At 47.0% G+C, this 16934-nt stretch overlaps 1 protein-coding gene across 1 annotated transcript in view; it reads left to right on the top strand.

Moving 5' to 3' along the window:
* Window positions 1–16934, top strand: part of PLCD3 (phospholipase C delta 3) — an 87882-nt gene that overhangs the window by 49793 nt on the left and 21155 nt on the right. Inside the window, exons 5-9 of the mRNA XM_081837852.1 lie at window positions 1740–1965; window positions 7751–7952; window positions 10019–10163; window positions 13874–14026; window positions 15482–15601. Of these exons, the coding sequence (XP_081693978.1) occupies window positions 1740–1965; window positions 7751–7952; window positions 10019–10163; window positions 13874–14026; window positions 15482–15601 (846 nt within the window). The remainder of the gene's footprint in view (window positions 1–1739; window positions 1966–7750; window positions 7953–10018; window positions 10164–13873; window positions 14027–15481; window positions 15602–16934) is intronic.

A 16934-nucleotide genomic window follows, 5' to 3' on the forward strand; every position in this document is an offset into this window, starting at 1 on the left:
TTCAGGATGAGAACAGAAAATGTGCAGCAGCAGCGCAGCGGCAGCAGGAGGCCCCATTAGCTAAAGTGGTGCTTCAGGTTAAGAACAGTTTCAGGTTAAGAACGGACCTCCGGAACGAATTAAATTCTTAACTCGAGGTACCACTGTAGCTAAATAGGTACTGCTCCAGTGGGAAGGTAAACGGCGTTTCCGTGCACTGCTCTGGCTCTCCAGAAGCAGCTTAGTCCTGCTGGCCACATGACCCGGAAGCTGTACGCTGGCTCCCTCGGCCAGTAAAGCGAGATGAGCGCCGCAACCCCGGAGTCGGCCACAACTGGACCTAACAGTCAGGGGTCCGTTTACCTTTACCTTTACTTCTTCCCCAGGCCTTCTGCCAACTGTCTCTTTCTGGGAGCAGAGTAGGCTCAACTAGTCAGAGCCAGAGGCACCAGAATAGACTCTGGTCCTCAACTTGGAGCCAGCCCTCAGCTGTTCCTGACCTGAACCTTAGCAAGTAGGGAGAGGGGCTTCCCGAGCCATGCAGCTCCCAAGCCTGGTCAGGTCTCGGAGGGCAGAACCAGCACCTGGACTTGGGCCTGGAATCTACCTGGAAGGCGGTATAGCTTGCTCCCTATTGGTTGCATGCGTTCCTACCGCTTCACTTTAGTTGGAAGTGGCATTCTGGTTGACGTTTGTCCCACACAGAATGCAGTGCAGCAGTCACTTGTAGAGCTGTGAATGGGCAAGGAGGATGTCAGATCAGACAATGACTCCCTCTTTTTGCGCATGTGCTCTCTGGCCTGCCTTATCTCCCTTCCTGGGTTGTTAATCCAGGACTTCAGTACAACAGTCTGGTCTAAGCACCCTTGACAATGGTTTTGCAGCCTTATCTTCTCCCAGAGCCCTGGGGTGGGGGCTGCCTCTTCCCTTTGCATTTTTATAGTCCTTTCCCCCGTATTGTTGCCTGTAATAATCTGGCTTCTGGTAACAGGCACCTTAACGCCGGATCCTAATGCCTGTTATACAGTCGTACCTTGGTTCTCAAACGTAATCCGTTCCGGAAGTCGGTTCCAAAAACGTTTGAAAACCAAGGTGCAACTTTCAATTGGCTGCAGGAGCTTCCTGCAGTCAACCGGAAGCTGTGTTGGACATTCGGCTTCCCAAAAAATGTTAGCAAACTGGAACACTCACTTCTGGGTTTGTGGCGTTTGGGCACCAAAACGTTTGAGAACTAAGGTGTTCAAAGACCAAGGTATGACTGTATTCTACCTCAGTACTTTTCGTAGCTGTTCCTTTCAGTGCCTAGAAACACCAAAATAAATTACAGTGGTACCTCGGGTTACATACGCTTTAGGTTACATACGCTTCAGGTTACATATTCCGCTAACCCAGAAATAGTGCTTCAGGTTAAGAACTTTGCTTCAGGATGAGAACAGAAATCGTGCTCCTGCGGCGCTGCAGCAGTGGGAGGCCCCATTAGCTAAAGTGGTGCTTCAGGTTAAGAACAGTTTCAGGTTAAGAACGGACCTCCGGAACGAATTAAGTACTTAACCCGAGGTACCACTGTATGTACACTAAATCCAGATTCACACATTTTGTACTTTTTGCAGAATTTCCATTTATTTCTTCCACCCCTCCTTTTAAACCACAACAACAACACCACACAGCCCTGTCTCCACCCGAGCTTATCAATTGCTATTTCCTCTCATCCATCCCACCCATGGCAATTTACTTAACTGCTCCTTCGCTCATTCACTTAGGAGTGTGACAGATCAAACAACGATCGCTTGGAGGAATATGAGATTGAGGAGTTCTGCACACGGCTGATGGCGCGTCCTGAGCTGGAGGAGATCTTTCGCCGTTACTCGGGCGAGGACCGCGTACTGTCGTCTGAGGAACTGCAGGAATTTCTCCGCGACCAGGGCGAGGAAGCCAGCTTGCAGCGGGCTCATGAAATCATCCAGACTTTTGAGCTGAACGAGAAAGGTATGAACCCGATACACACACCTCAAGGTTATGACGGAACACTTTCTGGCATGGTCATAATTGTCGTGAATGCAGTGCCCTTGTTGTGTTGATGCATTGCAAGCACATCCAGAAAGAACAAGCAGGTTAAGGAGCTGAAATCCAAAAAAATCTCTCTTGGGACTGATGTCTCACCTAAGAGAAGACTTTCGTGGGTTGCATGAACATTGTTATTTTTGTGGAGAAATAAGAGCACCTGATTTTATCTCTGATTTTCTCTCCCCTGCCCCTCACCCTCCCATTCTCTCTTTTTTATATATATAATATTTTTTATTAATTTTTAGCATACAAATTTTTTAAATACATTCCACACAAATTATTATACATATGTCCTTGTTTGGACTTCCTTCAGCATCTCTGATAGCCTTCCGTCTTGATTATTTCTCCTGCAATTCTTAACTTAATATTGCCTTTACCTTTTCTAACAAATCATTTCTCCCTTTCCATTTTTACAATATTTCTTAAATTACACCTCACAGAACTTCTTGTAGTCCTACAAACGTAATCTGATCATCACAAATACTTTTCAGATACTCAGTAAATTTAGTCCAGTCTTCGGTAAACCTCTGGTCCCGCCGGTCTCGGATCCTTCCTGTTAGCTTGTCTAATTCTGCGTAGTCCATCAATTTCATCCTCCATTCTTCTAATGTTGGTAGTTCTTCTTGCTTCCATTTTTGGGCCAATAATATTCTTGCTGCTGACCCTCCCATTCTCAGTCGCTCACCCTCCCATTCTCAGTCGCTTTGCTTCTCTGCAAAAACACAGCCCTCCCTCTCTACCCCCTTTGCAAAACCACACCCTAAGTCAGTGGTTTTCAAAGGGTGTGGCTCACCACGCTGGTGTGGCAGGAGAGGGTGGCAGAGTGGGAAGATTCAAGGACAATCAAAGAAACGTTTAAACATTTCAGTGTATACAACCAGGAACAATAGCCATGCCTCTTTTCAAGAGCATCGGCTATTCTTCTACAGCTCTCCACGACATCTTGTTGTGAACAGGGATTTTCAGCTCTGACAAATATGAAAGATCAGAAAAGGGGAAGGCTTCTTTGTGTTGATGAGGAGATGAGTTTGTTTGTCGCTGCCTTCGTGTCTGCTTCCAGTTTGCCGCTGCCTTCGTGTCTGCTTCCAGATCCTGCCCAAGCTTCTCATCTCACCTTTAAACCCTCTATGGTCTTGTCCTCTCCTTATTTCTCACTTCCCTACCTGGGGCCTTTGCTTCATAGAACTGTAAAGTTGGATGGGACCTGCGGGTCATCTAGTCCAACCCCCTGCAGCAGGAATCATTTTGCCCAATGTGGGGCTTGAACAGACGACCCCAAGATTAAGAGTCTCATACTTAACAACTGAGCTATCCTAGCTTGTCCAGCTTCATCTCCTATAGCTGCCTCAAGGATTCCTGCTTCCTTAAACAATGGTAATCTTTCCTTGATCGGGAACGCAGGTGGCACTGTGGCCTGAACCACTGAGCCTCAGACTGTTGCTCTGTCCCAGCTCCTGCCAACCTAGCAGTTCGAAAGCATGCCAGTGCAAATAGATAAAAAGGTACTGCTGCGGCGGGAAGGTAAACAGTGTTTCCGTGTGCTCTGGTTTCCGTCACGGTGCCCCGTTGCGCCAGAAGCGGTTTAGTCCTGCTGGCCACATGACCTGGAAAGCTGTCTGTGGACAAACACTGGCTCCCTCGGCCCGAAAGCGAAATGAGCGCCAGAACTCCATAGTCGCCTTTGACTGGACTTAACCATCCAAACTTTTTTTCTTTTACCTTTCCTTGATCACCCTTCTGCCAGGAACTGCCTCCTAGGACACCTCTCTGATATCACCCCTCTTCTTTAAAATCCTCCTCAAAACCCACATTTTCCCTAAAGCCTTGGTTGGAGCAGGGAATACCTAGTCCCAACTGTCTATTATAATGGCATGTGTGTTTGTGTTTTTACTCAAAAAGTTTGGCCCTGGGAGACCAGGGTTCAAATCCCTGCTCAACCATGTGGTTTGCTGGGTGACCTTGGGCCACTCACAGACTCTCAGCCTAACCTACAGCACAGATTGGTTTTGGGGATTAAAAGAGTTTGGGAGAGACCCTTGTATGCCACCTTGAGCTCCTGGGGCAGGGGAAAATCTGGGATAAAAATGCAACGACTAAATAAATAAATACAACCAAGCCTAATTACAACTAACTGTAATGATGGCACGTTCTTTCTCTGCTTTCGCCAGCTTTCAGCTCCCCCCTGTTGCTATTTTCAGATTGCAAGCCCTTTCAGATAAGGAGTCTGGCACTCCTGTCCTTTGCAAAACGCCACGTCTAAATGGCATTATATAAATAATGACACTACACTGCCCCTGAGTCTTTGGAAAGCTATAATCTGTGTGCCGCCCCATAAAATTGAAGTCCACGGCTCGAAACTACACATTATGGAGAGTATACGTGCTGCTCAGTGAAAGTAGCAGCATCTCCTTCATCCTCTCTTCCACACACACACACACACAAGACACAATTTCATCATGCTTTTTTTTAAACAAAAACGACAACAACAAACACTTCATTGATTTTTCCATATTATAATTACAGCATAATACCTTGCAACGAAAACAGCCGGCACAGCAATAACATCAGTCGAAAGAAACATAACAAGGCAGAGGAATGTAAAGAGGAGGGAGGGACAGAAATCATGATTATACATAACAGATCACGATGCTTTTGTTTCTCTTCTGTTCCTTCCCCCCCACAAAAAGCAGACTGCAAAGTCGAGTGGGGTGGTGGAAAAGAAAGTACAATAGCATCCCATGGTATGTTTTGTTGCGTTGCACATTGGTTTGTATGATCATTTTAGACTTAAACCGTGGTTTGTACGATCATTCTAGACTTGAACCATGGTTTGTATTATCATTCTAGACTTGAACCATGGTTTGTACGATCGTTCTAGACTTGAACCATGGTTTGTACGGTCATTCTAGACTTAAACCATGGTTTGTATGATCACTCTAGGTCATAAACCATGGTTTGTATTATCATTCTATACTTAAACCATGGTTTGTACGATCATTCTAGGTCACCAACCATTGTTTGTGAACCATAGTTTTCTTAAGCCAAGAACAAGTGGCGGGAATGAGTCCTCCTCTCTTGCCTCTTCCTTTTTCTTGCCACCAGTTGCAGAGTGTGGCATACGATGCTGTGCTGCCCACCTGGCTGCAGGTGTCAAGGGCAGAAGAAACCCCGGGTTGGCAGCAGCAGCAAGCCCACGCTTGTGCCCACTGCTACTGCCAACCTGGTGCAGTACTGTGTCCTACTTAGTCCCGGCAAGCAGCAGGACGGCTGCAGCTGGGAGGGGTAACATAGGGGCAGCATCTAGCCTCATGCTCCACAACTGCCCATTGCACATCAGCTTCCAACATGGAGATCCCGACTGGTAAAAAGCCAGAGTTCCCTGCTGTGTCCAAATGGCAAATCTGGCTTGATGTCGATCAACTAGCCAGAAAAATAAACTAGAGCCCAACAGAGGGGCGAACCGGGAAAATAAGCCAGAGACCAACAGAAAGCTAGCGTTTCCAGCTTTGCACATAGCAGGGGACTCTGGATCAGTGCAAGTCAGGATTTTTGCCAACAGCAGGAGGAGAGGAGCATCCCTGCTTTATAGAACAAGGAATCATGTTGCAAACTTGGCCTTGTGGAAGAATGAGATGCGGGGAATCTGCTTTTGATAGCTGTTGCATGACCTCCATATTGTGTATTTTTGGCCTACTTTTACAATGTTTAGAGGCACCGTGTATGGGCAAGATATTTGTAATTTTGAGGAGTTTGGTGATCTGACATGGTCATCTTTTCCTGCCTCTGTTTATTTCCCCTCTCTGTCTCTTGTTCTGCTCTTGGATGGCTGAGAGCAGCCTTCAATGTATAACCTGGTGGAAGGAAGAAGTGATAATGCAGGGCACCTTCTGACCTTCTTTAATGTTAGACATTGTTTGGAGGAACGTGCAGTAGTGGAAGAGGGGGCTAGCCAATTACTGTATTTTTCGCCCTATAGGACACACTTTTCCCCCTCCAAAAATAAAGGGGAAATGTGTGTGCGTCCTATGGGGCGAATGCAGGCTTTCGCAGAAGCCTGGAGAGCGAGAGGGGTCGGTGTGCACCGACCCCTCTCGCTCTTCAGGCTTCAGGAAGCTTGGCGCAACCCTTGGGAGACCGGCGCGACTTCGCGCCGGGCTCCCAAAGGTTGCGCAGAGCTGCCTGCATTCCAAAGCCTGGGGCGCGCTGAAGAGCGCGCCTGGGCTTCGCACAGCTCTCCGCAAGCCTGGGGAGACCGGCGTGGCTCCCTAGGCTTGCGGATAGCAGGCTGTTCTGGGGGCTGGGGTCAGGGGAAGCTCGGGCTTCCCCCGCGCCAGCCCCGTGCCTGGGGGGGAAATAATTTTTTTTTCTTTATTTCCCCCCCCCCCCAAAAAAACTAGGTGCGTCCTATGGGGCGGTGCGCCCTATGGGGCGAAAAATACGGTAATAATCTGCACTAGCTAGCTGGGCAAGGCACGTAGGCTAACAAGTCAGCTATCTATAAATCGGATGGTTTGGGGGCATAGTTCTGTGAAGCTTGTGTTCTGACTATAGGCCGTAGGGCTGTGCCAACGAAGGCCGCCTGGGCATAGCTGTCAACTTTTCCCTTTTCTTGCGAGGAATCCTATTCAGAATAAGGAAATTTCCCTTAAAAAAAGGGAAACGTTGACAGCTATGCACCTGGGGGATAGCCTCACCACTTCTTGAGAGCTTCCTAGTGGCAGATCAAAGCGTTTGCTTGGTAATGTATATAATACGATACGATACGATACGATACGATACGATACGATAATCTTGATTGTCATTGTCCCATGCAGAACAACGAAATTGAAAAATCTACATAAGACATTCAGAAACCAACAAGCCTACTATCCCAGCTATCCCAACCTGGTTAGCCCCCTAAAAACTCTGATACCCCATTTTTAAATACAATATACTCCCATAGAGACTCCTTATACTGTGTTTAAAACCAAAATCGCATTGGGGTAGAAACTGTTTCTCAGGCGGCTAGTCCTAGTCTTTATAACCCTATACAGTGGTGCCCCGCAAGACGAACGCCTCGCAAGACGGAAAACCCGCTAAACAAAAGGGTTTTTCGTTTTGGAGGCGCTTCGCAAAACTAATTTCCCTATGGGCTTGCTTCGCAAGACGAAAATGTCTTGCGAGTTCCTGCGGGTTTTTCCCCCTCCCCCCCCTTTTCCTAAGCCGCTAAGCCGCTTATCAGCTGATCCGCTGATAAGCCGCTTAACAGCTGATCGCTAAAAGCCGCTAAACCGCTAATAGCGCTAATCTGCTAAGCTGTCAATGGGCTTGCTTCGCAAGACGAAAAAACCGCTATACGAAGAGCCTCACGGAATGGATTAATTTCGTCTTGCGAGGCACCACTGTACTTTCTTCCAGAAGGCAGAAGCTGAAAGAGATCATTTCCGCGGTGCGCACTAATGCTTGCTGTTTAGAATAAAATATTTAATCTTCTCACCCGCTTTGTGTTCTGTATTGCTTCTGAATCTCACTAAAATGTTTCCTGCTTGGCAGGGGGTTGGACTCGATGGCCCTTGTGGTCTCTTCCAACTCTATGATTCTATGATTCTATTCTATGAACCACCTTGCATTTGGCAAGACGTGCCTTTCTTAGGAAATGCGTACGCTAAAATACGCCGGATGAGTGGAGTCTGAAACTCTCTCCGCTAACCACATCTTCGTCCCACAGCCAGGCAGCACAATCTCATGATGATGGATGGCTTCATGATGTACCTGCTGTCCTCGGCCGGAGACATCCTCAACCAGGGCCACGCAAAGATATACCAGGACATGACGCAGCCGCTGTGCCATTACTTCATCTCCTCCTCCCACAACACCTACCTGACGCAGAACCAGATTGGAGGCGCCAGTAGCACTGAGGCCTACATCCGGTAAGCAGCTTTTGTGGCCGAAGCAACAGAACAGCTGTAGCCAGAAGGGGTCCCAGTAACTGCTTTCAGATGGCCAGGAGCGCTGGTACCGGGGATAGGTAAAGGATTCCAGCAAATAATGGTGGGTGCACGGCCATTGGCTCATAGCTGTCAACTTACAGATTTGAAAACAAGGGACCAGCAGCCTCGAAAATAAGGGATCAGCAGCCAAAATAAGGGATTTTAATCAACCAGCTGAAATACGAAGTTAAAAGGGACCAGATAATTTTGGAGAGCAGCGCCAGTTTTTAGCCCTTCATTTCCAGAGGTTGCTGCTCAAGCCACCAGCCGATGAAACACTGCAATAAAATAACTACAAGCAGCCACCACTTTTTGCGCAAAACGAAGTCCAAGCTATGAAGATGTTGCTGCACTTCTGTATCTTTTCTCTCGTGCTCCATCTGCAGCTCTCAGTTCCATCAGGCGGGGCAGGAGGAAGGGGGGGGGAATAGCAGCCAAAGTAAATCTGCAGATCAGACCATCTATGCTAGTCTACCACTACAAATCTATAGGAGAAGCGTTTGCGGTCCTTCCTCCGCTTTCCCCCTCTATGGTTAGCCCCTGGAACACCTGCCCGCGCCTCCGCCTCCTCCCTCTGAACTGCTTTCTCTATGGTTGCCCTTGCTCTCCTCTCAAGTCTCCTCAGTCCCGGCGGGGAGGGGCTCCTGGGGGTCGAGGCTGGTGAGAGGAGGCCGGAGGGGGGCGGGCCAGGAAGCCAAGCAACACAGTTGGAGCCTCCCTCCTCCCTGGCCGGCAGGGAGGGAGGGAGAGGAGCTGCTTCCTTTGAAACCTGGGAAATTTAAGGGACATCATCAATAAGGGACAGCAGCGGGACACAGCACGGGGATAATGGAGTTTCCCGCCAAATAAGGGACGGTTGATAGCTATGCATTGGCTGCAGTATTTTGGCCAGGGCATGCAGAGAGGCATGGGAGGCAGTGGGTGAGCTGGAGTGGAGAGAGGAATCTGGTTGGTTGGTTGGTGGGGCTGCTTTGAACAGGCCAGGGGGAAGGAGGCCACATGCCAAGGCAGGATTACTGAAGGACAACCAGGTACCTGGAGAGAGAACAACGCATTTCACTTTCCTTGGCTCAGGTGATTCCCTTAATTATGTGGCCCATAATCCCCGAAGGAGCCCTGCGGAACAATGTGTGGGAAATTGAGCCGTCCCCTGGGTGGGAAGACACAAGCTGTTTACACCTTGAAGTTAGTGGATCATACTGTGTAAAGTTTGTTCGAAGACTGCCGGCTGGCACAACACTTGAGGGGTCGGAGGACTTGAACTCGGCACTCAGGCAGCAAGACCTGGGCAGCTGTACACCTTGCAGAGCTGAGCAACGTCTTGTGCTAAATAGTAACACAGACTCTTCCCTTTCCCTCCTTGTGCTTCCCGATGTGCTATTGCGTCTCCTACCTGAATAATAATAATAATAATAATAATAATAATAATAATAATAATAATTTATTTATTTATACCCCGCCCATCTGGCTGAGTTTCCCCAGCCACTCTGGGCGGCTCCCAATCAAGTGTTAAAAACAGTACAGCATTAAGTATTAAAAATTCCCTAAACAGGGCTGCCTTCATATGTCTTTTCAAGATAGGATAGCTGCTTATTTCCTTCACATCTGAAGGGAGGGTGTTCCACAGGGTGGGTGCCACTACCGAGAAGGCCCTCTGCCTGGTTCCCTGTAACTTCACTTCTCGCAATGAGGGAACAGACAGAAGGCCCTCGGAGCTGGATCTCAGTGTCCAGGCTGAACGACCCTTGGCCCTTGTTGGCTTGAACCGGAACTTGACCCCTTGGCCTGTATTGGTCCACGGTCCATCTCTGAGGTTGGGCAAGGCGTCACAATCCTCCCTGCCACTCTAAGACTGATAAAATCCTAGATGCTAATTGAATTGCATCTCATGCCTCACGTTCTTTTCTGCCCTGTGGATGACCTGTGCTTGCCTGACAGCTCCTTGACAGGCAGAGGGCTGAAATGCAGAGTCCATCATCACCTCACCCCATTTCTGTCTTCGGCAGGGCTTTGATGAAGGGGTGTCGCTGTGTGGAGCTTGACTGCTGGGAGGGCTCCAACGGGGAGCCCATCATCTACCACGGCCACACTCTGACCTCCAAGATCCTCTTCCGGGATGTGATTGAAAGCATCCGGGACCATGCATTCAAGGTAGACGAAACCACAGTTTTCAGAAATGCGGGTAGCAAGAAGATTGATTGATTGCAGTTCTTAAGGATCCTCAGAAGGGAGAAGGAGCTGCATTTGATGTTCTGAGGCCCAAACATTTCTCTCGGGAGCATTCTTCGCTGCCCAACCACTTAGTCACTTAGCTGTATCATGATTCATGAGCAAATTTAATTGCTGGAAACGGTTGTGCAAGCTTCCTTTTTCAAAGGCGGTGCATGCAAAAGTCGCAGCGGGTACAATTCTAGGCAATCCAAATGATGGTGTCTGGCTTGCATTTTTTTTAAAAAAGTTTTTGTACTCAAAGTAGTTAAACCTTTTTAAAAAACCTGTTGGATTAAGCATTAAAAAACAACAACAGTTGCTTGTTTAGGTGGGGGTAACTTCTGTTGCATGTGTTCAAGTATCGATAATGCAGAAGGCATTTTAATGCAACAATGGGGTTGCCAACAAGGCGCCGTTCAAATATGCTGTTAGATTGCAGCTCACATCATCTCTTCTCTCACCGTTGGCCATAACTGGCTGCGGCTGGTGGGGGTTGGGAGTCCCATTAACATGCTGAAGGCACCAGGTGACTACCTCTTATCTAGGCAACGTGGCCTTCACCTTCACAATATGTGAAACACAAAGACTGATTTAATAGCCTCATACACGGAACACAGGGACGCAGGTGGCACTGTGGGTTAAACCACAGAGCCTAGGACTTGCCGATCAGAAGGTCGGCGGTTTGAATCCCCGCGACGGGCTGAGCTCCCATTGCTTGGTCCCTGCTCCTGCCAACCTAGCAGTTTGAAAGCACATCAAAGTGCAAGTAGATAAATAGGTAGCGCTCCGGCGGGAAGGTAAACGGCGTTTCCGTGCGCTGCTCTGGTTTGCCAGAAGCGGCTTAGTCACGCTGGCCACATGACCCAGAAGCTGTATGCCGGCTCCCTTGTCCAATAAAGCGAGATGAGCGCCACAACCCCAGAGTTGGCCATGACTGGACCTAATGGTCAGGGGTCCCTTTACTTTACATGGAGCATTGGTTTGCATGTAATGCCAAGCCAAACCATGGTTTAGTGTGATTGAGCAAATGCGTGGCCTCCTAGAGATAATAGCTCATATGGAATGGGAATGCATTTATAGATGTAATCAGGCTGAGGCTATGAAACACAATTTGTTGACCTGCCCTTTATATATGGTGGACAGCGAATTTTTTTTCATCCCCTATTCTTTATTGGTTCTCGGATCAATCCCACCCCCCCGCCAGGAAGTGATAGTAGAACGCTAAGCTGCTAAATATCTACAAATTACAATTCTGGTAGACAAATTTGCTCTGGCAGCTAAGAAGCTTCGCTCCAGTTATGTGAATGCTTTGTAACATTAAAATTTTGTGCTGCAAATTTTAATGCTGCAGACTTACGCTGTGCGATTTTAGAGGAATGCCTTGCTTTTTGCCTTCTGCTGTTCATTGTGAAGGCCTTTGGCTATATACAATAAAATGAATTGATTGATTGGAATGAAGATTGCCCCTGCTGGGCTTCTCATGTGGTCCTGCTGCACTGCCCAGTGCTGACCCATCATTTGTTTTCGGATTACGTCCAAGCCCTGGCTTGTGGTTTGTCTCCCACAACCAACCATGAACAGCAAAACTGAGAGCAAACCTTGGTTACAGCTCAGTGTAATGGTAAACCAAACCATAGCTTAGCCCTGGGTATTATGGAGGAAGTAGAATTGGGAGAAGGATGTTGTAGCTGTGACCTTTGCTCTGGGAATACACCTATTTGCTTGTTTGCAATAAACGGCCTCGGTCCTGTATACCTGAAGGAGTGTCTCCACCCCCATCGTTCAGCCCGGACACTGAGATCCAGCGCCGAGGGCCTTCTGGCGGTTCCCTCATTGCGAGAAGTGAGGCTACAGGGAACCAGACAGAGGGCCTTCTCGGTAGTGGCGCCCGCCCTGTGGAACGCCCTCCCATCAGATGTCAAAGAGATAAAGAATTACCTGACGTTCAGAAGACATCTTAAGGCAGCCCTGTTCAGGGATGTTTTTAATATGTAATGCTGTATTGTTTTTAATACTGATTGGGAGCCGCCCAGAGTGGCTGGGGAAACTCAGCCAGATGGGCGGGGTATAAATAATAAATTATTATTATTATTATTATAAACATTTAGTGTCATGTGCGAGCTGGGCTGATGTCGCAACTCACATTATGCATGCCAACGTGTTATGAAAAGACTCTTTTCCATTATACAAAATGTTCCCCTGCTCCCTTAATAGTACCTGAGGAAGACCAGATTAATGAAGGCTGATAGTTACTCTATACTTTTGGAATCTGGGCCAAATACTACCTGGCTGGGTGGGGTTTTCTGAGGAACTACTTTTGCAATCTTTAATTTGGCGAGAAAGAGACACGACAGGTTTGGGTTTGAGGCTGACTTGAAAACATGGCTAACAGGAACCTGGCTGGGAGAAGCCAGATATTTACGTAGATTCTCAGAGCGCCAAACGGATGTTGTTTTGGGAGTAGCCCTGCCAGCTGCATTCTTGCTTTCCATCCAATTCAGCATGACCCTGAACATCTGCCTCTGGAACTTCCTGCTACTCCAGAAAAAGGTGTGAAGTAATATTGGCATCCTTTTGTGCTCTTCTCCCACTTATTGGTGGAGTTGCAAGAAACAGATGAAGAATCTGTCCCTGTGCTGAAAGATGGTGTTTGCAACTGATTTTGCCTATCTGTTTACAGGAACCAGAAAGCATGTTCACCGTATCATTAAAAAACCCCACCACCACATTTCTGTGAATTCTAGAGTGGCACAAATGCTAGCCTGAATTTTGGTTGCTGGGGGATAGTAGCCAGAGAGGGCTAATTGCCATTGCGTCCTGCTTGTGGCTTCTTCTTCTTCTTCTTCTCCTTCTTCTTCCTCTTTGCCTCCTCCTCCTCCTCATATAGTTTGTACCCCGCCCATCTGACCTGGGTTGCCCCAGCCACTCTGGGCAGCTTCCAACATATATAAAAACATAATACAGTCGTACCTTGGTTCTCGAACACCTTGGTACTCGTATGTTTTGGCTCCCGAACACCAAAAACCCAGAAGTGTTCCAGTTTTTGAATGTTTTTTGGAAGCTGAACGTCCAACACGACTTCTGTGGCTTCCAATTGGCTGCAGGAGCTAGCTGCAGCCAATCAGAAGCCATGCCTTAGTTTTTGAACGGTTCTGGGAGTCAAACGGACTCCCAGAATGGATTAAGTTCAACAGCTAAGGTACCACTGTAAAACTATATACGTTAAAAGGGTTCTTTATACAAGGCTGCCTTCAGATGTCTCCTAAAAGTTATAAAGTTACTCATCTCTGTGACATCTGATGGGAGGGCCTTCTACAGGGTGGGTGCCACTACCGAGAATTAAAGCTAACCATCTAATGCAATTAGGAAAGCATAACACGAGTAGAAAAAAAGAAATTCATTCTAACCAGCGAATGATCAACACATGAAAAGCTAGGATGAAACGGTTCCTAAAATGTTTTAAGGTTGCAAATGGACACAAAATTTCATGTAAGCCAGAGTAAAATGCTTAGTGGGGTGTGTGTGTGTGTGTGTGTGTGTGTGTGTGTGTGTGTGTTTATTAAAAAAGGGAAAAAAGTAATCATTTGAAGGATTTGGGGAAAGAATCTTGGAGGTGGCAGATGCCTTCTGACTCCATCTTGTCTCCTCAGCATTCTTCCTATCCTGTGATTCTCTCTCTGGAAAACCACTGTGGGCCGGAACAGCAGTCCAAGATGGCGCACCACATGAAGGCTATTTTAGGGAACATGCTTGTGACCCAACCACTGGATGGAGACACGCCCAAACAGCTCCCATCACCAGAGGTAACACCATTTAGGGCAAGGGTGGGGAACCTTTGACCCTCCAAACTTGGTTGGACTATGTCTACCATCAGCCTTGGCCATTTGGCTATGTTGACTGGGGCTGGTGGCAGTTGTAGTTCCAAAACATCTGGATAGCCAAAAATTGCTCCCTCCTGATTTACTTCTAGAGTCGTACAAGGTTATGTGCCTCATATCACCTGTGATACAGTCAGGCTGGGAATTTTGCTGAGGATAAAACCAAAGTCGACAAGGAGGTTGACTTGACAAATAGATTATCTGTTCTAGCTTTAAGAAACTTTGCTTTCAACAACAACAAAAGCCAAGATGAATTTTGGTGCCCAATGCCAGATGTTTGCACTTGTGCAATACTGATATCCAAAAAGATTATGTGGAGGGAAATGGCAGCCTAATGGACTTTGAGTAATGTAGTAGCTGAGTTATTGCAAGATTTCCTTTGTCTAGCTTCCTTCTTAATCCTAGTGAGGTGATTACCGTATTTTTTGCCCTATAAGATGCACCAGACCATAAGACGCACCTAGTTTTTGGAGGAGGAAAATAAGAAAAAAAAAATATTCTGAATCCCAGAAGCCAGAACAGCAAGAGAGATCGCTGCGCAGTGAAAGCAGCAATCCCTCTTGCTGTTCTGGCTTCTGGGATAGCTGCACAGCCTGCATTCACTCCGTAAGACGCACACACATTTCCCCTTACTTTTTAGGAGGGAAAAAGTGAGTCTTATAGAGCAAAAAATACGGTGGTTCTTGTAAGGAATATAGGGTTTTAACACCTAACAGGTGTGAACAAGACACTTTATGGCCAGGACTATCGGACGTCCGATTCACATTTGCACCCCACAAAAATCTTCATTGAATTTTGCAGGAGCAAAGTGAGAATGCTGGCACTGTTGGGCTGGCAAGCCTTTTTAATTCAGATTGCATTTAAAGGCAAAGCTACGTAGTTTGCGCTTTGCAATACAGCACATGAACTGAAACACAGCCATCCTTCAAAATCTACAGTTCTTCAAATTCTGCAGTAGTGCATTGTCCAGCTGAGTAAGATGTACAAAAATGCATATACTGGAGCAAAGTGTCCATTAAAATGCATATATTGGAGGAAATGGCATACAAAATTTCAATATATTAGGGGAAATGATTCTGAAAAAAATGAATGTATTAGGGAAAATTGAATACCAATATGCTGAATACCAATTGGGAGAGACGCTCGCTGATGAATTTCCATTAGCATTGTTTTTTAAAAAAATGCAAACGGATGTAGAGAACTGAATTTAAAAATGGAAAAATGGGAGAAACCCAAACCAAAAGATTTGCCCAATTTTATTTGGGCCCTGGGCAAATTCTGGAGCCCTGACGCCTCCGCTAATTGGGTTATTACAATTTCACATGCAAGGTTTCGTTAGAGATTTAAGCTGTTTACACTCCACTCCTTCAAACCCCACAGCAGTTAAAGTGGAAGATATTGGTGAAGGCAAAGAAGCTGCCAGAGGACAAGGGTGATCCCGAAAAAATGAGCTACATCACAAATCCTGAGGAAGAAATGCAGGAGGAAGAGGAAGATAAGGTGAGGACATAGCAGAGATTAGACCGCTTCCCCTAAGAGAGAGAAAAATTACGTGGATAAGCTGTCTCATTAATAGCAAACTATTGGCTGAGTGCTGGCAGACATAGCCAAAGCTACTGAGAAGATAGATGGAGGAATCAGCAAGCTTGGGGGAGCCCTGAAAGTGTATACATGCTCAAAAAGTGTTCAGGAAAAAACCCTAAAAGGGCAAACCTCCCTAAGCTTGAATATTCTAACTGACCATGGAATCTCAAGATGTGATGATGTCCACTAGCTTATATGGCTTTTAAAGAGGTTTAGATTTTAAAGAGGATTAGTGTCAGGGACGCGGGTGGCGCTATGGTGTAAACCACAGAGCCTAGGACTTGCCGATCGCAAGGTTGGCGGTTCGAATCCCTGCAACGGGGTGAGCTCCTGTTGCTTGGTCCCTGCTCCTGCCAATCTAGCAGTTTGAAAGCACGTCAAAGTGCAAGTAGATAAATAGGTAAATAGTCAGGGGTCCCTTTACCTTTACCTAGTGTCAGGGACTGTGCTGAGTAAGTAAGTAAGTAAGTAAATAAATTTTTATTTATACCCCACCCTCCCCGGCCAAGACCGGGCTCAGGGCGGCTAACATCACATATCAAGTACAAACAGTTAATTAAAATACAGCTTAAAAATTAGAATCAGAATAAAATTAAATGATTGCCCATGAATCATTTAATTTAATCCCTACAACCATAGGGATTGGGAACCTCATGTATTCATCAAGGCCAGCTGTACATGTTGGTCCCACATGAGCCGATAAAAGGGCCAAAGAGGTAACTTAGAGGTTCCCATAGAGTGGGGACAAACTGGGCCCGGACCAAAGGCCAGGCGGAACAACTCCGTCTTGCAGGCCCTGCGGAAGGATATCAAGTCCCGCAGGGCCCTGGTCTTCTGCGACAGAGTGTTCCACCAGGCTGGGGCCAAAGCTGAAAAGGCCTTGGCCCTGGTTGAGGCCAGTTTAACCTCCTTGAGGCCCAGGACCTCCAAGATAGTATTTTCAGACTGTAAGTTCATCCGTGGGGCATACCAGGAGAGGTGGTCCTGTAGGTATGAGGGTCCTAGACCGTATAGGGATTTAAAAGTTAAAACCAGCGCCTTAAACTTGACCCTGTACTCCACCGGGAGCCAGTGCAGCTGAGGAGGGCTGCACTCAGGAAGAATGGTGGGAGCCATTAATAGGGACGGAGGGGTGAGTATCCCTTAATTGGGAACACCGCCATTTCTAGGAGATGTGTTATTTGTTCTCTCACTGTGATCATTAAAGATTCTAACTGGTAAGGCGTTCCTTTATCTACTGCCATGGGGG

The sequence above is a fragment of the Podarcis erhardii genome (assembly GCF_964252035.2).
Source record: "Podarcis erhardii genome assembly, chromosome: 13".
In the NCBI taxonomy this organism is placed as follows: domain Eukaryota; kingdom Metazoa; phylum Chordata; class Lepidosauria; order Squamata; family Lacertidae; genus Podarcis; species Podarcis erhardii.